Raw genomic sequence first — 24,639 nt, forward strand, 5'->3', positions numbered from 1 at the left:
TATCTGTGACCAACAGTGTATGGTACACAAGTCCACGCTAGCACATCAGTCCAATAACACACACAAACCAGAGGCTGCAATTAGTTGTTAAGTCCCTTCCCACTACTGGGATGCCTACGTAGAATTACAGGAATCCCTACATTGTGGAAACAGGCTGTTTGGCCCAACAAGTCCATAATGACCCTCTGAAGAGTATCCCAAGCAAACCCCTTGCCCCTACCGTGTTACTCTACTTTTACCTCTGACTAATATACCTAACCTACATATCCCTGAACACTATGGGCAATTTAGCTTGGCCAATTCACCTGACATGCACATATTTGGACTGGGAGGAACCCGGAGCACCCAGAGGAAACCAGCACAGACACAGGGAGAATATACAAACTCCACACAGACAGTCACGCGAGGCTGGAATCGAACCTGGTTCTGTGAGTCAGCAGTGCTAACCACTGAGCCGCTGTATTGCCTCATTTCTTAAATGTGTACAAGACAATTTTCTGATTCAGTATCTGGATGTACCTACTAGAGAAGGTGCAAAACTTGACCTACACTTGGGAAATAAGGCAGGGCAGGTGACTGAGGTGTCAGTGGGGGAGCACTTTGGGGCCAGCGACCATAATTCTATTAGATTTAAAATCATGATGGAAAAGGATAGACCAGATCTAAAAGTTGAACTTGGGCCAATGGGTTGAGAAGTGTCAGATGGAGTTTAATTCAGATAAATGCGAAGTGGTGCATTTTGTGAAAGCAAATCTTAGCAGGACTTATACACTTAATGGTAAGGTCCTAGGGAGTGTTGCTGATCAAAGAGACCTTGGAGTGCGGGTTCATAGCTCCTTGAAAATGGAGTCGCAGGTAGATAGGATAGTGAAGAAGGCATTTGGTATGCTTTCCTTTATTGGTCAGAGTATTAAGTACAGGAGTTGGGAGGTCATGTTGCAGCTGTACAGGACATTGGTTAGGCCACTGTTGGAATATTGCATGCAATTCTGGTCTCCTTCCTAACGGAAAGATGTTGTGAAACTTGAAAGTGTTCAGAAAAGATTTCTAAGGATGTTGCCAGGGTTGGAGAATTTGAGCTATAGGGAGAGGCGGCACAGGCTGGGACTGTTTTCCCTGGTGCGTCAGAGGCTGAGGGGGGAACCTTATAGAGGTTTACAAAATTATGAGGGGCATGGATAGGATAAATAGACAAAGTCTTTTCCTTGGCGTCGGGGAGTCCAGAACTAGAGGGCATAGGTTTAGGGTGAGAGGGGAAAGATATAAAAGAGACCTAAGGGGCAACTTTTCCACGCAGAGGGTGGTATGTGTATGGAATGAGCTGCCAGAGGATGTGGTGGAGGCTGGTACAATTGCAACATTTAAGAGGCATTTGGATGGGTATATGAATAGGAAGGGTTTGGAGGGATATGGGCGGGGTGCTGGCAGGTGGGACTAGATTGAGTTGGGATATCTGGTCGGCATGGACGGGTTGGACCGAAGGGTCTGTTTCCATGCTGTACATCTCTATGACTCTATGACTCTAGGTCACAGTCCAATTTACTTGGACTTGTGTCTCTCTCTTTCAAGTAATTGAAAGTCCTTAAATACTTCAGGGTCAACCTGTCTGCAATTTTACAGGGAGTAGGGAAAGCTCTTACCCCAGTTGCTTGCCCTTGCCCCAATCTAGGACCTTAAGGGGAAAATTCATAACCATGTGAGGGTTGGTTTCTGCCTGACCTCAAATCTGTGGCTGGTAGAAGGACTAGCTGGCAAGCTTGGCAGATTAACAAGGGCAGGAAGGAAGGCATGAGGTGTCATGCTTTTCAACGTTGCTCACTTTAAATAGTGGGTGATTCATCACAATGGATGCTCTCTCCCACCCTAGTCTCTCCATCAAGACCTCCGCCCTTCACTATCACCTGATGAAGGAGCGACACTCTGAAAGCTAGTGTGCTTCCAATTAAACCTGTTGGAATTTAACCTGGTGTTGTGTGATTTTTAACTCCATCACACTCTGTTCACTTTCCCAGACCTTACCTCCTACCCCATGCAAGATCACATACATACCTGGTTCTGAACTTGAAATTTGGGACTGCTTTTAGCTCCAGTCCTGGCCATCACTGCTACCCTTATGGTTGGGTTTACCGAGCTGCTGAACAGTCAGGTTAGCCAACAGCTTGAGTCGGAATTCTAGGTGACGGGCACAACTCCTGTCTCCAACCAAAGGGCTGAAGACAGCCAGCATTGATGGGAAACATTCCCCGATGACTCTTTTAGTTTTTAAATTCATTTATGGGATGTAGATGTTTCTGGCTGGGCCAGCATTTATTGTCCATCCCTCATTGACTAGAGAGCAGTTAAGGGTCAACCACATTTATTTGCGTCTGGAGTCACAACTCGGCTAGACCAGGTAAGGACAGCAAGCTTCTTTCCCTAAATGACATTAGTGAACTAGATGGGTTATTCCTGACAATTGACAATGGATTCATGGTTTCCTGATGACGGGCTTATGTCCGAAACATCGATTCTCCTGCTCCTCGGATGCTGCTTGACATGCAGTGCTTTTCCAGCACCACACTCTTTACTCTGACCTCGTGCATCTGCAGTCCTCACTTTCTCCTAATGGCTTCATGGTCATCATTGACTGTTAATTCCAGCTACTCTTAATCCACAATGTGCCATGGCAGCTTTGGAAGCTGGGTCCCCAAAATAATACCAGGGTCTCTGGATTAATAGTCTAGTGATAATACCACTAGGCCATTGCCTTCTCATAATGGGGATTCGGTGCCAAATGGGACACCTTGTTATATGAAATATCAAATGCATAAATTTGCACTCTCAATTGAAGACAGTAATCATCTGACAATGAAAGTCATGATAAAGTATCCACAAAGATTACTGAATAGTTGGTTTACAGATGGGTGAAAGATTGTAATGTATAATGAACATGCATTTTTTATATATATATATTCAAATGACAAAGGTGTCGCTAGGCTAGCATTTATGGCCCATCCCTAATCACCCAGAGGGCAGTTTAAGAGTTAACTACATTGCTGTGGATTTGGAGTCACATGTAGGCAGACGAGGTAAGGATGGCAGCTTCCTTCCCTAAAGGACATTACAGAACCAGATGGGTTTTTCCAACAATTGATTCATGGTCACCATTAGACTTTTAGTTCCAGATTTTTTTGTATCGAATTCAAATTCTACTATCTGCCGTAGTGAGATTCAAACTTGGGACTCCAGAACATTGCCTGGGTCACTGGATTAACACTCCAATGGAAATACTACAAGGCCATTGACTTCCTTAGCTTACACATCCAAGGTTGGTAAGGATATCCTGCCCCAAACTACAGTCCCAGTGTAGACAGCTTGGAAAGGTAACAAAAATAAACTTATAATAAAGTCAGATGTTAATTTTTTCTTAGTCTCAACACAGAAATCATTCTCAAAAAATATACAGAGTTTCTAAATTATAGCATTGGACAGGAGCAGGAGTAGATCCTCTAGTCCCTTGATCTGCTCTGCCATTGGATCATTGTTGATCCAATTGTTACCTCAACTTCATTTTCCCATCTAACCCCAAACCTTTGACTCTCTTGGAAGTCAAGAATCTATTTCTGCCTTAAAATAATCCATAACCCTGCCTTTACTGTGCTCTCAGCCAGTAAGTTCCAAAGACTCATAACATTTTTGAGAGAAAAAAAATCCTCTTCATTTCTGTTTTAAATGCAAGACCCCTGAGTTTTAATCTGTGTCCGTTGGTTCTATTGACCACCCTCTATATCAATAGATCTGAGGATTGAATGATGATAAAAAGCTTAAAACATAAAAGAAGGATGCATCACTAGGGAAAAGATTTGGTGCTTTTTACATTAGTTTATTATTCTCTTCAAAATCATACTATATTTAACAAGCATTAGTTTTACTCAGTGTAAATATGCTGATTGTGAAAAATAACCCAGTCAAATGTAGGTTAACACAGCTGTACAATTTTCATAGTGGGAAAAGTTAGATGAAAAATGATCGCTATAGAAAGAAAGTAAGTGACAACAGAGAAATACGATGAGAGGAACTGAAAAATAAATTACCTCATATGTGCTAATTATGTTTAATCTGTAGAAGAGAGGAATGTAGATCAGGCAAGTGACTATCGTTGTAAAGAAGGCAGCAACATTGTACAGCAGAACCATTATCCCATATAGGTACACCTCTGCAGGACCTCCAACCACTGTAACAACAATTAGAAATGATAGAAATAAAGAGCTTCAATGGGTAGAAGAATACATTTACAGAAGTTCCTACTAAACATTTCGAAAATCCTAGTACACTATTATATATTTATTTAATATGAACATGACTTCACGGGCAGAAGCAATTATGTAAACACAGCCGGCATGAATTCACATGCCAGATCTAGGGGGATGTAACCAAAAGTACTAACAGAGAGTAAAAGTTTAGGGAATTTAAGTTTCCAAAATGCAACTATTGACACCTTAGTGTACCTTAACATTGCTACAGCAAACCTTTTAAGTGAACAGTTTATTTTACTGAATGTCTGCACCCATTGACTGTGTTATAATCCCAGACCAAACAGCCAAAATTAAGTTACAACATGGTGATGGACTAGTAACCATGTTTTAAGCATTGACAAATATTGAGATCCTAGTTTTTACTGTTATAAGGCAGAGGCTGATGCCCCTCTGAGAACCACAATCGAATCACCGAACAGGGTGTGCCTCACCCTATAATCTGCTAAAAGGGGTGTGGGAAGGGGCATAATCTATTTTTTCAGCAACATCTAGTGGTTAAGTAAAAGAAATCCCTGATGCTCACTTTACAATCCACAAGTAACAATTTATTTTATCTAACTCTAACAGTCACCAAATTAACTAAACTATTAACAGACTCAACAATTCCCCTCTAACTGCTAACTATTCCCAAATAATGCAAAATTCTAATGGTATGCTGTTCAACTAAATACAAATCCACTTATATAACAAAACAATAGAATTTAGCCTCTCAAAATTACAGCTAGATTACATGTCTTCCAGAACTTTCTGTGACTTTTCCACTGATTCTTCTCTCAGGAAAGTTTTCTCTGTAGATCCTTCCATCAGGAATTTAGATGGAGTGCCATGGTACTGTGGTAAATAGATGGTACTTTCTCTAGGAGCTGAGAGCTGTTATCTCTTAGCAGAAGGTAGGTAGCTCTGCCAATTTTTCAACTGTCCCCTTCTTTTATAACCTTGATGCCCTATCAATATTTTTACAATTGAATTGGTCTTATGTTGTCAAAACCATCAGATTTAAATTTAGATTTTTTTGGTAACTAATGGCCTCATTTAAATTGATTGGCTACATTTAAAAAGGCTGTTGTCTTGATAAAAACTGCTGCTTGGTCTTTCGATACAAAATATTACAATTTGGGTGCTCTGTGTACTAGCGAACTCAAACTGCTGCCAGACATCCATTTTAACTCTCAGCACAGAAATAAACACCATCTTTTAAAGGGACCACACAATGCTTTCCCCATTTTACAATTTGACACACACAGACTTCACAATAAGTGCTAAGTAAATAAAGTCATAAGATTCCACTGCTTTGAACAATAACCATAAACTACAACACAAAGTTATGTATACAACTTATATTCAAATATCCATTTAGAATTAACCTGATGTAAACATGAGTGGCAGACACAATGTGGTTGAATACCTTACAGAGGAGGGGAAATAATATGGGGGGGTTCAGGTGGTTCCACAAATGTTTTTGGCAACTTCTGCCCCATAGACATCAGTGATACTGTGACTCATCAAACCTCATTAAATCTTTACAAATGATTTCAATTCTTCACTACAGAAGGTGTGATTTCAAAACAGCATCAAAAGCTGCTCTGGTGCATATTGTTTCATGGCTGATCATGTGGTACTGCACACCACTAGATTATGGAAGCTGCATTCCATCACCTACTCACAAGCACAATTTCAGCTTTTCACAGACAGCTAGCTTCACTAAGTTGTCAGACACACCCCTTGGGTTTCTCTGATCTCGAACCTTGGTTTAGACATTCAGCAGATAAAGTAGTATACCTTAAATTCATTTAGGATGTGCATTTAGTTCATGTTTTTTTTCAGGTAAATTAGTAATGAGCTACAGATGGACAGTTATTAATGGACAGTTCAGTCTATTATTCCCTTGAGATTAACTACTAAACTTAGTGATCTCGGACTAAGCCCCACTCTCTGCAACTGGATCCTCAGTTTCCTGACCCACAGGCCACAATCAGTGAAGACTGGGGACAATATTTCATCGTCACTAACACTCAACACTGGAACCCTCCCGGGGGTGCGTACTCAGCCCCCTGCTGTACTCACTGTATACTCTTGACTGCGTCGCCAAGTACCAGACTAATGTCATTTACAAGTTTGCTGATAACACCACCAGAGTCAGTCGAATCTAAGATGGCGACAAAACAGACTACAGACGGCAGGTGAAAGACCTGGAAAAATGGTGCACTGAGAACAACCTAGCTCTCAATTCCGGCAAAACCAAGGAACTCACTATTGACTTTCGGCAGGATGTTACTCATGCCCCCCCTACACATTAACAGCACAGAGGTGGAACGAGTGGAGAATGTCAAGCTCCTGGGAGTGGTCATCAACAACAAGCTTTCTTGGACTCTTCATTTGGACGCACTGGTTATAAAGGGCCAACAATGAGCGGCATGGTGGCACAGTGGTTAGCACTGCTGTCTCACAGTGCCAGAGACCCGTGTTCAATTCCCGCCTCAGTGTGGAGTTTGCATGTTCTCCCCGTGTCTGCGTGGGGTTGCTCCGGCTTCCTCCCATAGTCCAAAAATGTGCAGGTCAGGTGAATTGGCCATGCTAAATTGCCCGTAGTGTTAAGTAAGGGGTAAATGTAGGGGTATGGGTGCGTTATGCTTTGGCGGGTCGGTGTGGACTTGTTGGGTCAAAGGGCCTGTTTCCACACTGTAATATAATGTAATCTAAATGTCTCTGCTTCCTCAGGCAGAAAATTTGGCACAATGGCCAATATCCTTGCCAACTTTTATAGGTATGCCATCAAGAGCATTCTGTCTGGATGTATCACGACCTAGCATGGCAACTGTGCCATTCAAGATCGGAGATGGTTACAGAGAGTGGTGAACTCAGCTCGGACAATCACAAAGGCCAACCTCCCATCTATAGAATCCATCTACCAGGCCCACTGTCAAGGAAAGGCCGCTAGCATTCTCAAAGATCCATCCCACCCTGGCAATGTTTTTCTACAACCTCTACCATCAGGGAGAAGGTACAGAAGCCTGAACACACGTACCAGCCGGTTTCAAAACAGTTTCTACCTTACTGTTGTTAGAATACTGAATGGACTCACAAACTCTTAACAATCGCCTGTGCCTGTGTTTTTGTTTTTGCCGCTGTTTCCCTATTATTTACTATCTATGCTACTTAACTCTGTGATCTGCCTGTATTGCTCACAAGACAAAGCTTTTCACTGTGCCTCGGTACACGTGACAATAAATTCAATTCAAATTCAAATTAATTGATGTTATGAATGTTTGGATAGTCATGTAGAACCAAGAAGGCCTGATGTGATGAGACCTTTTTTCCAAAGGTATCAGTATCACCGGCATTTATTGCCCATTCCTAATTGACTCTGAGAAGATATTGGTGAGATGCCTTCTTATCTGCTGTAGTCCATGGGCTGAATTTACACCCACTGTGCTGTCAGGATGTGAATTTTGGAATTCTGACCAAGCAACAGTTAGGGAACTGTGATATTATAGATCCAACTCAGGATGGTGTGTCACTTGGAAAGGATCTTGTGATGAATCTTCTGCTCTTGTTCTTTCAGGTTTAGGAGTTTTGGTGAGTTGTTGCAGTGGATGTTGTAGCTGGTATAGATTGGTGGCACTGTGCCCTGGTGCTGGAGGGCTTGAATTTAAAGTGGGAGATTGGGTGTCAGTCTGAAGAGTTTTGTCCTGGAAGGATTTGAGATTCTTGAGTACTGTTGGAGCTGCAACCACCAAGGCAAACCAAGATTATCTGCTCAGACTCCTGGTTAGTGCCTGGAAATGATGACATGGTTCCTGAGAGACAAGAGGTGATTGACTCATGGCAAAACTTAGTCTTTGGTCTGCTTTTTTCTGCCACAGTATTTTTATGTCTGCTCTTGTTAATTTTCTAGTTACTAGTAGCAAGTGGATTCAGTAATGGTAATGCCTTTGAACTCGAGGAAAGGATGATTCTCTCTGTTGGAGCTAGTTATTGCCTGGCATTTGCATAGCACAAATATTACTTTCCAACTATCTGCTAAGTTTAATACTGTCTGGGTCTTGCTGCATACAATTACAGACTGTTTCAGTATCTGAGTAGTCAAATGGTGCAATTATCAGCAAACTCTCGACTTCTGACCTTATGATGGAGGCAAGGTAGGGTATGAAGCTGAACAGGAGTGAGAGACTGGGTATCCCTGTTGCAATGCTCTGGGCCTATCACAAAGTCTGTCCTGTGTGTTGGGTATATGTTCAACCAGTGAGAATGTCCCTCCTGATCCTCTCTGATATCACATTTAGTCAAATGCGGCCTTGACATCCAAGGCAGTAATTTTCATGTCACCTCTGAAGTTCTGTTATTCTGTTCACGATAGATCAAGGTTGTCATGAGACGTGAAGCTAAGTGGACCTGGTGGAACCCAAACTGAGCATCTTTGGATAGCGATTACTGAGTACATCCTGCTTGATAGCATTACCAATGAATCCTTCGAAAACTTTGAGATTAATGAGATTAGATTAATAGGGTGGCTATTAAATTGTATTTGTCCTGCTTTTAGTGGACAACACTATCTCAGTAATTTTCCAGATCATTGGGCAGTCCTTGAGTTCTGCTAAAACAGCCTGGTTAGGACCATGTTTCTTCAGTGTTACAGACAAGATGCTGTCAGGGCCAACAGTCGTTGTTGTATCCAGAGATTTTGGCCATTTCATATGGCATGGAATCAAACAGGCTAAAGACAGGCACTTTGATGCTGCTGCCAACAGATGGAGGGTGAGGTGGCTTATTGATCTCTTATAGTGGAGGGAAGGTCATCAATGAAGATGATTAGGCAAAGAATTAGGCAACCTGCTCAATGGGCAGCATTTAATAGGGAATGGACTACTCTCCATTTGATTAGACTAGATTAGATTCCCTACAGTGTGGAAACAGGTCCTTTGGCCCAACCTGAATGAGGAGGAAAGGTGTTGGGCAGTTAACAAACTCAGAACAAGCCAACCACCCAGCCCTAATGTACTGCAGGCAGGTCAGTTGATGCAGAGTGAGACATGGACCCTCAACAGGAGTGCATTCGACCCTCTGGCACTGCCTGCCAATCTGATTAGCTGGAAGCACTAGCAGTCCTGGCAGCAGCAATAAAAAGGCACAGATGTAAATTGGGGGTTGAGCAAATTGGGTCCATTGGGTGGGGAGGCTTTTGCCACCTTAGTGAGGAAGCAATGAGGAGGATGGTGGCATGAGGCAGAAAAAAAGGTTATTATCTTTTGGGGGATTGTGGATTGTTGCTGGTGGACTTAGGATGCGACCTTATCCTGAAATATACTGAAGAACAATAAATGAGGTGCTTGATGGAGTTGTTGATTAGAGGTTTAGGTTTTGAGAAAATGGACATTAATTGAAAGGAATGGTCTTGTAAACTGCAATGAGGGTAGCATCTGAGAGTAATTGCTTAGAGGTTAAATGGGGTTCCCCCTACAGTGGCAGGAAGGTTTGCCCAAGATCCTTTTGAAAGCTCTTAAGCAGATCAAGTCAAAGTTACTGGTGGCATCAGGTAATACAATTGGGAGCATAGCACCATGGGTTACAACTGAGAAGCTTAAGATATGATAAAAGATTGAACCAGGTTAAAGCAGCAATATTTAAAAAGCCAGTCTCTATTGTGGAGGGTTGAGAGGGGCTCAGTGTTTTCAGGTAACATTAGATATTGTGTTATAGCTGCAGGAGAGACAGACACTTAGTAAGGGACTATGGAGGGATTGAGAAGGCAAGAATGGAGCAAGATCATGTAAGTGGAAACCACCTCTGAGACCTGCTGTATACACTTCATGGTCAACAACCAGAGTTGAATATAAAAGAACTGAAGTGAAAGAGAATCAATTGCTAATAACATTTTTGATTTAAGTGAGAGGTTTCAGAAACTAATAATTGCCAAGGTTTTCTATGTGAGTACAGTTATGACACAGTCCTCAACGGATTTGAAGCAGCAGGTTACAGGGTTAAAAGCAAAGTTGCATGGTTGGAAATGAGGTTCCTTGCAATTTGAACTAGTGAACATGGGTTTTGGTTAAATGACCAGGGAATCAAATACAAATTATAATTGTTGGTACTAGTTCTACCATTACCATCAGCCATCTCTCATGACCTACAGCTGAAAGGGGCAAATGTTTAAGTTTCACAGTAACCACATTCAATTAAAGGAACTTAGTGGAGAAGAAGCATGTGTGTCTAAAGGGCTTCTATCGATAAACAACAAATTGAGGAGGAGACACTTTGCCTGGGAGGCCTTGATGCCAAGCCATATTGACCTTGGATCCTTTCACACCCAGTCACTCACATTAAGGTGCTTATTGGTATGGCTTAAAGTCTAAGAGATCTACCCACATCCCCCCCTACTCTGTGGGAGTTGCAACTTGGTGAATTTAATAAGAGGGCACCTACGACACCAAATGAAAGACCCAAGCCAGCCATTGAGCCTCTGCAGCACTTGTCTGGACAACAGCAACAGGAGCATTCTCACGGCGTACAGTAGCTGAGGAAGAACATTCATTTTAATCAGGGCTATTCGGCCTAACTATGATGTTGGTAACCCCTCCCAATACTGCCAATCCTGTCTTATCCTTTCAAACAAGTGCACAAAGTTAACACTGTACAGCTGGTGGAAAGCAGGGGTAACAAAAATACCCAAAGAAAGATATCCTTTTTGTGACCACCGGAAAGGGAATTGTGTTCCTTCCTGCAGATCAGACATTTCTGCCAAGGCCTCCACAGGCATGGCTTCCGATTTTGCAAAATTAATGTTATACCATGAGAAAATGCTGAATAAATTAACTGGGGTACAGACTTTTCTGGGTTAGCCAAAAAGTGAAGAACATCATCAGGGTAGAGTGTGATTTTATGCTCTCCCATTCCTACCTTTGGGGCAACTATTTTTGAGTCCTTCTGAATAGCCTCTGCCAGCGGTTTGACTACTAAGATGAATAGCAGCAGCTAAAGCTATCTGATTTTACACCATTTGTAAGGCCCACGCCCCCATGGGGTCATTATACAGGACTGCCACCCACCTAGCAAAAGCCCTCCCAAGGCCAAAACATTCTAGGACACCAAAAAGATAAGGTCACTCCACCCAGTCAAACATCTTTTCTGCGTCCAAGGAGACCATCAAGCCCAGAAGTGACCTCTCCTGACTTACCAATACTATATTCAACACGCTCCTGATATTATTGGAAGAGCTGTGACTCTTAATAGAACCTATCTGATCTTCCTTTATGAAAGTGGGCAGCACCTTCTCCAATCTCAGAGCTAGCATTTTGGACAGGGTTTTAAAATCCACATTCAGCAGTGAGATAGGTCTTTACAAGGCACAGTCCTCAGGATCTTTCCCTCAGATATTGAGGAGATATTGGCCTCCTTAAGAGAGAGCAGAAGGCAGTCCTGATTGTATGGGTGGTTGTACATACCCAGTATTGGCTTGGTCAACATGTTTATGAACCCCTTGTAGATCTCACTCGGTAACTGTCTGAGCCAAGTACTTTGCCACTTTGGAGTTGCCTTACCACCTCTTGTATCTCTTGTATTGTTAAGGGAGGCTTGCGATACATTTATACCTGGGAGGTCTAGATACTCAAGAAAGGATTGCACCTCGCTATTCCATCCTCACAACCCTCCTATCAGTATAACTGCATAAAATTTCCTGAATATTGCATTAATCGTTTTAGACTCACGAGTGATAATACCAGTTCTCTCCTTAATGGACACAATTGACTGTGGGGTACTTGTCTTCCTGCCCAAATATGCTAGGTATCTACCTGGCGTATCACCATATTCAAATAACCTCTGCTTCGCAAAGGAGACCTCTCTCTTTACCGCCTGGGTAAGTGCTGAATTCAGAGAAGCCCTGATAGCTGTGACCTACTGGAGCTTAGCTACAATCGGTCTATCATAATCTGCCGATTCAACTGCCTTCAGCTGGGCCTCTAGCATACATTGTTATTCTCCTCTCTGCTCTTCCTGGTTGCTGAGTTTGAAATAATTAAGCCCCTTAAATAAGCTTTTGTGATGTCCCAAAGCATTGATGGGTTACTGGCTGTACCCAGGTTAATGTGCCAGAAGGTCCTAAACTCCCTTGTCAGTTAGATGTCCCTCAAAAGAAATGGATCCATGTGCCAGTGCTGCGTATCTATTCCACTACCTCTGATCTTAACATCCAAGTACACTGCTGCCTGGTGCGAAATAGCTATATTCCCAACCCTGCAGGATAACACTGAATCCAGACAGATCAATGGAACAACGAACATATCAATTCTCATGTGACACTTCTGCAGGTTGGAGTAAAAGATGAAATCCCTACCATTAGGGTGGAGACATCTCCACACATCCACCAACCGTCTGGATTGTGAGGAGATACCCGAGAGACTCCTTGGCATCCTGCCCATCTCGGGGTCTGTGAGACAGTTAAAGTCTCCTCCTTTAATCGTACAGCGCACCCCATGAGCCATCAGTTTGGAGAATGCGTCTTTTAAGAAGTTAAGGGGGTGCACGGGGTGGGGGGGGGGGGGGGTGGCAATAGACATTCAGAATGCCATACCCTTTCCTGTGTATTAATGCCTTGAAGATGATGAACCGCCCATGTTCATCCTTAAGTTGGTCTGAAATGGGAGGTTTCTCTATACTAGTTTGGCCACTCCGCTGCTTTTAGAATTGAAAGAGAAAAAGAATATCCTACCAACCCCTCCCTGCTATAATTTCAGATGTTCCTTGTCACTCAACTGGTTTCTTGTAGCAGGGTGATGTCAACCCTCTCCTTTCTAAGGTTTGAGAGCACCTTCTTTCTTTAGATCGGGGCATGACTCCCCTTTATGTTCCAGGTGCACCTTCTGAATGAACCACTATCCATAACCGTCCAAAGCAGCCCGTGGCCCTCAAAGGGGAAGAAGCCTACTCATGGTGCACCAAGTGGAAAAAAAAAGGGTTCTAAAAACTACTGCTACAGATACTACAAAAACTAAAAAAAAACTAACCACTCCTCTTAAATTAAACAAACAAACATACAAAGAACAAATAACTGGAGATTTCCTCCTCACCCATAGGGGGCATTACCATCATCATTCCTTCCTACTAAAGCCGTGCCCCAAACCCAAACAGTACAGAGACAAAGAAAACCTATTATTTACACACGAGAGAATTAAAAATGGTCGCCCAACCCATCCCCTCCATTCATCAACCCCATTTTTCTTTAATTAAAGAGATAATCACTCCATACCTACTGGAAACAAAGGGATAACAGAAATTGGTAAAAACCAGGAATTTTACATCCAAGCAATGCCAAGTATATAAACGAAAAACCAAGACAGCAAAGGATTTACCATTGTTTATAGTTTTTTTCTGACCCAGACCATCTATTTCTAGGAAATCCCTTTCTTTCTCTGCTGAGTCAAAGTTGTAAACAGACCCTCCATGGTGGAAGTGCAGTACTGCCCGGTACCTCACAGAGTAATGGATATTCAGCCTCTTCCTGACCTCATCAAAAGATTTCCTCTTCTTGATGACAATCCCAAAGATGTCTTGAAAAAAATGTCATTTTTGACCCCTTGTACACCAGGGCCTGTGAGTCTTTTCCCAGCCTTCAGGAGGCTTCTGTTATCATTTGCTCCTTGTTGTAACACTGGAATTGTGCTAGGACCGGGCAGGGGCGCTGATCTGACCCGGACCTGTGCATCGCGATACAGTGGGCCCACTCCACACACACCTGGCCTGACTCGATCTCCAGCCCTAGAAACTGCGGGAGCTTGAGCAGGTTCTCACCTTCTTCCCATTCTGGGAGCCCGACTATCTGTAAGTTCATCTGTTGAACTGGTCTAGCAGGGCCTGTACGTGGTTTTCCAGCATTCAGATCCTCCCCTCTGCATTCTCCACTGTGGTATCTGATGCAGTGGTCTTTTGAATCAAGCATTTGGATCTACTGTTCATGCTTTTTTAGCATGGCAGAGATCGGTTCAAGCGCTGAGTCGATTTTCTCTTGGAGTTATAAGTTCAGTTGCTTCAATGGGTTCCAAGGTGCCACCGCAGGAGTTGGGGGTGCGGCCGTGAGTGTGCCCGGCACTGTAGGGGAGTGCCCTGTTTGCTGCAATCCTCACACTCCCTTTCCTTTGTTCGTCTTCATCTTCTTCCCAAAATCTTAGGATCACTATTTAAAAGGCTCTAGGGGTTTTGTTTCAGTTTATTTTCCCAAATTTTCTTATAGTTGGCTTCTGAGGTGGTGGGGGTATGGTAAAAGCACCACTTTACTTGAGTTATGGTGCAGAGCCCAGCACAACAGACCTCTCAGATCGCCGCCATCTTGGATCCCCCATGTTGAACTTTTTAACTTCATTTCTTTATTTTTCTACCATTATATTCTGTGTCTGGTTTATTTCTGTATTTTATGATGGCATCAGAGAAGGGTGATATTGTACAACACTTTTCACTATATCTGGAATAAATACATGTAACAAATGTATGTGACAATAAATAAAATGATCATTCAGTCTTCTCCTAAGTAGTATCTGATTCCTAGTATTTTTAATGTCAGAGTCACTCCAGAGCTTATTGCCATATGCAAGGTGTGTTAAGACAGGCAGTCTGTGTGATTAATCCACTCATATGAGTCGTGGGAAAGCCAGACAGTTCTTGGAAATTGACAGTTAATGATGGGGGTTAACTTAGGTAACCATCGGACACTCACCTTTGTTCAAGAGATACTCATAATGCTTCCTGTAATTTCAGCAAGAGCTAAAATTGTTTTGACATTAGATTTTGGAAATTAATCTTGGAGTGTTCATTAGCAAAAAGAGATCAATTCAGATTTGCATTCATCTTTAATGTTTGTAGCTTCACCTTGATGGTGATCTCACAGGGGATTCCTATTGCACCCACTATTTTTCATTAGAGAATGGCAGAATCTTGAGAGTGCTTTCACAGCCAAATGCTTGCTGCAATATGTGGACGATTAACTCCTACATACTATAACAGATGATGGAACATCCTAAATGATTAACCTAGTTGTTACCTTCATTGTTAAAGACAGGTTTGATAGTTGACCCCAAGTAGGTTCAACCGTTGTAGGAAAAAATCGGTTTCCTAAGGGAATGGAAACGACCACATGGTCTGACAGACCAAGATAGTAATTCCTCAGCGATTATCACTATTGGCACATACTTGCATGCACGGCTGATGGGGACTACAGGGGCTTGAGTGCATTACTAACCTACAAAACAATAGTTTAATTTGAACTCTGTTACTTCAAATTTTGAACACTTGATTTTTGTTACAGTGTCCCTTTAAGGGGCTGGCACCTTTCAATCCAGTTTAATTTAATTTAGTTTAATTTGATTTAACTGATTTTAAATTGCTTAGAATTGCTCAAATCTACACTGCTCGTTTCTGGAGAACTATCAATGCAGCTTTATACCAGGTTTTGCAGAGATGGTCAAATCTCTCTGTAGGGTTCATAAAGGCAATGGAATCCTGGAATTGTCTTCATGGACAGCAGAGCACAACAATACAACAGAAAATTTAAAAGTAGCAGTATATGGAACTGGATTCTATGTAAAACAGTACAATAGCTGATTTAGGATAAGACCACACTGGCTACAGGCATTCAGCAGCTTATGTCTTTTGCATCCCATAGGGGGAATGGGGTCTTACTTGTTTTGTCAATGGTATTTTTAGCTATTTCTTAGGGAATGTATTTGACATATATTACAGGTCTAGAGAAGACCATTCTTCATTCATCTTTTACCCCTTAATAAAACCAGCATCATCAGCAAGACAAAGTGAACAGACACGAGAATTATTTCAGAGATTTAGCAGTGACTTCATATGTACTACTCTTCTTCAGTCCATGAGAGTCATCTTCACAACTGGCCGTTGTCATTGATGGATGTTGAACAGCACCTAGTTTCTTCAAGTTCTCATTGAAGAAGCTCCTGATGTTTACATTGATAGTTCATCACATCATGTCAAAGGAACTCCCCCATAGACTTTATACATAATTTTACTGCCTGACCTATCCTCAGTTTCAAGTGTCTCCAAGACCCTTCTACATTTGCAGTATTGATGACATAATGCATTACAGTTAAGAAAAATAAATGCAGGGAAAGCCATGAATCAATACTGATTATGTTATTAATATTGAACTCTTTAGATCAAAAGATTTTCTTCTTCTTTAGATGGTAAATCTATTGTCCGTAAACTGCATCTTAATTGTTTCTTAACAGGTAAGGAAGCAGCCATATGTGGGGAACTATTGCTAAAGTTAGAGTCTGGTAATTAGTACTCAATCGAAGGTAGAAGATGCAGTAACTCCTGTTTCAGCAGTTGGGCCTGTAATAGATTTGACATCTCTTTAGTACATGTACAACTCATGTCCAACAGTTATTTACTGGCGTGAACAAAGTCAACCTTTGTCTGCATTTACTTTATGACTTTATGAAACCTTTCTTTCCTCTGCAGATTAATGTCTGTTAATGTACAGGCAAAAGCCAGATCAGAGTCCATTGGCGTGTGATCCACCTGCATCAGGAGATTAACCTTTGCTCTTGATTCACTCACATCCAACGTAATTGTGGTCATTATTCTGCTGAGACTGATTTAGAGAAGGTTGCAGCTAATACATGTCGCCTAAGACAAAGGAGAATGTAAACCTCAGGAAACTTTTGACACATTGTAATAAGGTTTTCCTTAATGATCAGGCAGAATCACAGGGTTCTTCGACTCAGCTTCATGTTGATCTAATTGGCCCACTTCCAACATGACAAGGAAATTTTATATTTGCACATATGGTTGTTGACCAGTTTATTAAGTTATCTAGGCATTCCTTGTCCATTGAATACTGTTAAATGAAATATTTTGTAGATGGAACTTCCCATGCAAGTTTGACAGTGACCCTGGATTTCACTTTACAGATGAAGTCGTTCCTAAGCTACAAGAGTTGATGAGAAGTTTGAGACAGGTTGCACTTACCTCATCATGCACAGTCTTCTAGTATCACATTCAAAGATCCCAGAAGGTTAAAGATGGTTGGAAGTTATATGTAGCTAACCCAATGCAGTGGATTAACTATCTACCTTGTTGTTTGATGGCAATCAAATCCATGCCTCACAGAATGTAGAACATAGAACAATACAGCGCAGAGCAGGCCCTTCGGCCCTCATTGTTGCACTGACCTGTGAACTAATCTCAGCCCGTCCCCCTACGCTATCCCAAAATCATCCATGTGCTTATCCAAGGATTGTTTAAATCTCCCTAATGTGACTGAGTTAACTACATTGGTAGGCAGGGCATTCCATGCCCTTACCAATCTCTGAGTAAAGAACCTGCCTCTGACATCTGTCTTAAATTTTTTGTTCCTCAATTTGTAGTTATGCCCCTTGTACACATTGACATAATCATCTTAGGAAAAAGTCTTTCACTATATACCCTATCTAGTCCTCGAATTATCTATCAAATCCCCTCTTAGCCTTCTTCTTTCCAATAAAAACAGACCCAAATCTTTCAACCTTTCCACATAAGACCTTCCCTCCAGATCAGGCAACATCCTGGTAAATCTCCTCTGCACCTTTTCCAATGATTCCACGTCCTTTCTGTAATGGGGCAACCAGAACTGTACATAATATTCCAAGTACAGCCACACTAGCATTTTGTATAGCTGCAGCATGACATTACGATTCTGGAACTCAATCCCTCTACCAATAAAATCTAACACACCTTCTTTACAGCATGACCAATCTGGGTGGCAACTTTCAGGGATCTATGTACATCGACTCCAAGATCCCTGTGCACATCCACACTACCAGGAATCTTTCCATTGACCCAGTACTCTGCCTTCCTGTTATTCTTCCCAAAACTACAGGACGGTTACCTTATCAAGTTATGACTGGAAAGCTAATAAGAGGGGTCTCAGTCATTTAAAACTGACTGATAGAACATACATATCAATTAGGTACTCTAAATGATTGGAACAAATGTGCAGTCAGTTAACTAATTTTTTCCAAGAAATATTGGGCAGGCTAAAGAGTATTTTGATTAAAAATTTAGTCTTTTAAGTACCAAATTGAAAATATAGTAATAGCCATAAATTAGAGTAAGAGAGAAAATACTTTCAATGTTAAATGGGTGGGTCCATTCCAAGAATCTTATAAGGTTTTCACAGGAAACAAGGGAACATAAGAAACTTCCAAATTGGTTCATATAAACTGTAAAAGTCTAATTACTGCATGTTGGTCTCTCCCAGTTAATATGAAGACTTCAAGACTCAAGGCTTTGTAAAAGCAAAGCCACTCTTAAGGATGTAACTTTGTAATGTGTTTGATGACAAGTGTAATGTTTCTTTCAGCCCTGAGGTGAGGAGTTATTAGAGCTCACGTCGCTGTCATATATTTTTGTATAGTTAATGGAGGTTAAATTAGGCAAACTGTACTGGATGTAAATTTATTATAAGAAAAGAACTAAATTACCTCTCTTTAAGGCCAGATTCAGTAATCTGGATGTCAGAAGAATATTGACTTTATGGTCAAGAAATAACCAGGGCACTTAGTGTTCTTGGACATCATTTGTCAGGTACAAACTGCAGATAGAACAAACTTTGGCTAATTGATTCAAGGCAGTGGTCAAGTTTCAAAATTGTGAGGAAGGCTAGTAACATGTTTCCATGATTTGGAGATGCCGGTGTTGGGACTGGGGTGTACAAAGTTAAAAATCACACAACACCAGGTTATAGTCCAGCAGGTTTAATTGGAAGCATTAGCTTTCAAAGCGCTGCTCCTTCACCAGGTGTTTGATGAACCATCTGATGAAGAAGCAGCACTTAGAAAGCTAGTGTTTCCAAATAAACCTGTTGGACTATAACCTGCTGTTGTCTGATTTTAAACATGTTTCCAGTTAGACAATAATTGTAAATATTAATCAGAAGCTGTTAGTTCCATGGGCTCAAGGGAATAGAGCTGGTTGTAAATGTAGCAGAATTACCTTTGAACATTATGAAAAGAGCACATTAACGGAACTCTTACTTTAACTGGCAAAGCTAAAACTTGTCAGGAGAGCACTTATTAAAGTGCTTTGCTGGAAGAAAATTGACTAGGAGAAAGTGAGGACTGCAGATGCTGGAGATCAGAGTCGAGAGTGTGTGATGCTGGAAAAGCACAGCAGGTCAGACAGCATCTGAGGAGCAGGAGAATCGACGTTTCAGACAAAAGCCCTTCATCAGGAATGAGGCTGGGAGCCTCAGGGGTAGAGAGATAAATGGGAGAGGGTGGGGCTGTGGGAAGGTAGCTGAAAGTGCAATAGGTGGATGGTGGTGGGGATAAAGGTGATAGATCGGAAAGGAGGGTGAGCGGATAGGTGGGAAGGAAGATAGACAGATGGGACAGGTCATGAGGGCGGTGCTGAGCTGGAAGGTTGGAACTGGGGTAAGGTGGGGGGATGGGAAATGAGGAAACTAGTGAAGTTCACATTGATGCCCTGGGGTTGAAGTGTCTCGGGTGGAAGATGAGATGTTGGGTGGTGAGGGAGGGGTGACAGAGGAGGCCCAGGACCTTCATTTCCTCAGCAGAGTGGGAGGGGGAGTTGAAATGTTCGTCCACATGGCAGTGCGATTGGAAGAAAGTTGATAGGATCAGTAAATAGAAAGTTGGTTCAGGAGACGTAGAGACAGTTGGTAATGGGAGCTTAGGTAAGTGTTAACGGGGGACAAGTTAGAGGTAGAAAGGGAAAGTGTGAATTATAGAGACAGAGAATGGTTATGTAACTATTAGGAGAGAAATAAAGAGCAAAAGAGCAACTGCTCAGCAGGACGTGTACACAGCACAGTTTGAGCATTATGGGGGGCTATGAACTTTAGCAACTAAAATGAGCTAGGAAATTAAAGTTGAAATCTTAAAACTGCAGAGGAGTTAGTATGAATGCATTACTTAAGATACTAAAGCACCAGCCTCAAGGAACAAGAACGGAAGACTGTAGATGTCTTGAGACAGATTGACATGTGTCGAACAATAATAAAAAATGCTGGAGAGACTCAGTAGGTCTGTCAACATCTGCAGAAAGAGAAATAATTAATGTTTTGGGTCCAATATGGCTATCCTTTGAAACTGGTGCATTGAACAACTGTATCATATGCTATGTTAATTAATTGTATGTTAGGGATTAATATTTTGCTGTTTAATAACATTTGTTAGCTTGCTCATTTAGTTAATGATTGCCCTATTCACCAATATGGCCATTCCCCTTCAAAACATTTCAGACTTTGGGATTTTATATTTCTTCCAAAATATAACAAATCTCAACAATCTCTATTGTTCAGGCAAATGGTACACTATATTATAGTTTGAGTGTTAATGTACTTTACATCATGTAACCTTCTGTAAATCCAGCCATCATGTGAAAGTTCTTTATATTTGATTATGCACAGCACAGAGAGTCCATGAGTGTACCCTTTCCTATTAGGGAAGTTACCTACAGTAGCTTGCAATATTGTGTGCCACCTTCTGCTATATCCTGCACCTTTGCAACTTACTAATGTGATAAATTGGAAATATATCTATTGCAAAGTTCATTTACTGTTATGTTAAAAATAGACAAGCAGGAGGTTGGAAGAACTCAGCAAGCCAGGCAGCATCAGGACTGTAGAAGGGTTACATCCGAACATTTCTCATCAGTTTTCACTCAGGAAAATGAGAATATTGTAGAGGAGAAGAATGAGGTTCGAGATAATAGACTAGAAAGGATTGAGGTTAGTTACTCACAAGTATTATCAATTCTAGAAGGAGTGAAAGTAGACAAGTCCCCTGGGTTGGATGGGATTTATTCGAGGATTCTCTGGGAAGCTAGGGAGGAGATAGCAGAGCAGAGATATTTGAATCATCGTTGTCGACAGGTTTGGTACTAGAGGACTAGAGGATTGCAAATGTTGTGCCCTTGTTCAAGAAGGGCAGTAGAGATGACCCAGGTAATTGTAGACCAGTGAGCCTTACTTCTATTGTAGGAAAGGTTTTGGAAAGGATTATAAGAGGTAAGATTTATATAATCATCGAGCAAGCAACAATTTGATTTCAGATAGTCAACATGGTTTCGTCAAGTGCAGGTCATGTCTCACAAACCTCATTGAGTTTTTTGAGTAGGTGACCAAGCATGTAGATGAGGGTAGGGCAGTTGTCATGGTATACATGGACTTCAGTAAAACCTTTGATAAGGTTCCACATGGTAGGCTGTTGGAGAAAATGCAGAGGCATGGGATTGAGGGTGATTCAGCAGTTTGGATTAGAAACTGGCTTTCTGAAAGAAGGCAGCGAGTGGCAGTTGATGGAAAATATTCAGCTTGGAGTCCGGTTACTAGTTGTGTGCCGCAAGGGTCTGTTTTAGGACTACCGCTGTTTGTCATTTTTATAAATGACTTAGATGCAGGCATAGGTAGATGGATTAGTAAATTTGCAGATGGCACTAAAGTCGGTGGAGTAGTGGACAGTGTGGAAGAATGTTACAGGTTGCAGGGCGACTTGGATAAACTGCAGAATTGGGCTGAGAGGTGGCAAATGGAGTTCAATGCAGCTAAATGTGGGGTGATGCACTTTGGGAAGGATAACAGGAAGGCAGAGTACTGGGTCAAATGGAAAGATTCTTGGTAGTGTGGGTGTGCAGAGGGATCTTGGAGTCCATGTACATAGATCCTTGAAAGTTGCCACTCAGGTGGATAGTGCTGTTAAGAAGGGATACGGTGTGTTCGGTTTCATTCATAGAGGGATTGAGTTCCGGAGCCACAATATCATGCTGCAACTGTACAAAACGCTGGTGTGAACACACTTGAAATATTGTGTACAGTTCTGGTCACCCCATTACAGAAAGGATGTGGAAGCATTGGAAAAGTTGCAGAGGAGATTTACCAGGATGGTGCCTGGTCTGGAGGGAAGGTCTTATGAGGAAAGGCTGGGAGACTTGGGTCTGTTCTCATTGACAAGAAGAAGGCTAAGAGAGGATTTGATAGAGACATACAAGATGATCAGAGGATTAGATAGGGTAGACAGTGAAAGTCTTTTTTTTCGGATGATGACGTCAGTGTGTACAAGGGGGCATAACTGCAAATTGAGGGGTGATAGATTTAAGACAGATTTCAGAGGCAGGTTCTTTATGCAGAGAGTGGTAAGGGCATGGAATGCCCTGCCTGCTAATGTAGTTAACTCAGCCACATTAGGGAGATTTAAACAATCCTTAGATAAGCACATGGATGGTGATGGGATAGTGTAGGGGACGAGCTGAGAATAGTTCATAGGTGGGCACAACATTGAGGGCTGAAGGGCCTGTTCTGTGCTGTGTTGTTCTATGTTCTATGTTCTAACATCGACTTCTCCACCTCCTGATGCTGCCTGGCTTGCTGTGTTCTTCCAGCCTCCTGCTTGTCTACCTAGAATTCCAGCATCTGCAGTTATTTTGTCTCTAGTTATGTTAAAAGTGCCAAATTTTCCAGGATTTTTTCAACCATGTGATAATGCCCAATGAATGCATGTCTCAGCGGTATAGCATGAAGGAGTCTTCTGAATCATCATCATGGTCAACCTGTTAATGCTATGTTCTGTGACCTGAAAAATGCAATGTATGGAGGGAACAAACACAAATAAAAATAATTTATCATGAAGAAGATAATTTTATGACAGTTATTGTGCAAATAAGCTATTGCTGCATTTCTGTATATCAGTTGCCAGTGTAGACACAATGGCTGCTTCAAGGCCAAACTGTGTGAAGCTGTGTGCCTATTGATTCTCACAGATTCAATTTGATGGCTTGTGCAGATATCCTGTTCAATAATATGAATGCTAGCTATAAGACCAGAGTTATTGATGGCAAACTTTTCTTCTTTTGACCCCTTATTTTGAACTTTCCCCCTTTTGACCCCTTATTTTGTACGGTGGGAATTGGTAATTTTTATTTCTCAACACTTTTGAGAGGCTAAGCGGTTAATCATTCAACCATTTGCTAGACTTTGACTATTTATAATCTAACATTTTTAAGCAGTCAAGTCTTATTTTCTAAGAATAGTGCCATATACAGTTTTTAAACTTAAACAACTTCTGATAGGTAATGGCTACCAATTCATAGTTTTAATGCAGTTAAAGAATGTGCATAAACTGGTTCCAGTTTGTAGTGTTACATTTAATAACATTTCACCAGAAGAATATATAGAAGTCAAATTCTAACACATATTGATTATTTTCTAATTCTGCAGAGTGCAATGGAACTCACTCACCAGTAATAGCAGATAAGAAGCTCGCAGCCAAGGAAAGTGCAATCGGATATGCAGAAATTTGTCTGAAACAAGAAAAAATAGGTCAATTATTTTCATTAAAATCATTCTTACTCTACTTTTACTTTATCTCTTGGCAGTGATAATTCTTTCTGTTGCATGAGTTGTATGAAAATGCCAATTTATTGACTACTTGTCTCTGGAGATAAGTTTAAAGTATTCGCCATTGACATCCACATAAAGCTGTCTAAATGGAAAGTCACTGAATGGCTATTGCCAATTCTGCCTTCACTCAACTTTCAGTTTGTCTCTTTTGGCCCACCTGAACAATAATGATACCTGCTCACTGACAAGGGTGACTTGGCATAGATCTGTTGTTAAAATTTGAATTACAAACTTGAATGTAAATTACATTTCATGCCCAAGTCATAATTTTCCATCAAACTACAAGGATTTGACACCATCTGGATGCATACCCACCTGTTCCCTATTAGGAATTCTTCTGTAGATTTTCCCTTTATTCTTCTAGACGTTATAGCAAAGTAAATCCCAATTGCAGTAGACATAACAAGCATAGCTGCAAATACAACATAATCCCAGGCTTGCAAACTATTTTTCACAGACATATTTGCTTCTTCTGCTGAGGTAAAATCTGAGAAGCAATGATCAGATGTAGAATCCGGTTAAAAGTCCAAGACTTTATGAGGCACCACATGATCAAACTGGTCACTTCTCACATTCATGCTTAATTGTTTACCACAAATTTCAGAAAAGGCACAACAATGCAATCTTCCAGGAACTGCTTGTGACCAGTCAAACAGTGGGAGAAAGTGAGGACTGCAGATGTCAGAGATCAATCAAACAGTGGCCAAGAGTAGATTTTATTAAACATTTGACAAGCCTGGAGGAGCAAGTGTTCCTGCCACTGAACCCCGAGAAAACTCTCAATTGTCAAAGCAGGCAATGGCACCCTTTAACTGGATTCTTTGGGTGCTCCTGTCCCCTCTTAATTTTGCCATTATCATCTATCTTCTCAAAAAAACCTACCCTTGAACACATCATCCAAGGATTACAGAACCGTAGGTTTATGGCAACGAA

The 24,639-nt window shown here is 41.5% G+C and overlaps 1 protein-coding gene across 2 annotated transcripts in view; it reads right to left on the reverse strand.

The window, feature by feature from the left end:
- LOC140464139 (sodium-coupled monocarboxylate transporter 1-like) overlaps positions 1-24,209 on the reverse strand; it is a 68,787-nt gene extending 44,578 nt beyond the window's left edge. The window contains exons 1-3 of one of the 2 annotated variants that reach the window (XM_072558904.1): positions 24,022-24,207; positions 23,545-23,606; positions 4,074-4,213 (exon numbers count right to left, since the gene is read on the reverse strand). In XM_072558904.1, the coding sequence (XP_072415005.1) occupies positions 4,074-4,213; positions 23,545-23,606; positions 24,022-24,167 (348 nt within the window). In that variant the 5' untranslated portion in view covers positions 24,168-24,207. Of the gene's footprint in view, positions 1-4,073; positions 4,214-23,544; positions 23,607-24,021 lie in introns of both variants that reach the window. The other variant, XM_072558905.1, reaches the window with a different exon arrangement.
- Between the last annotated feature and the right edge of the window lie 430 nt (positions 24,210-24,639).

Source organism: Chiloscyllium punctatum, chromosome 39, assembly GCF_047496795.1.
Source record: "Chiloscyllium punctatum isolate Juve2018m chromosome 39, sChiPun1.3, whole genome shotgun sequence".
Lineage (NCBI taxonomy): Eukaryota > Metazoa > Chordata > Chondrichthyes > Orectolobiformes > Hemiscylliidae > Chiloscyllium > Chiloscyllium punctatum.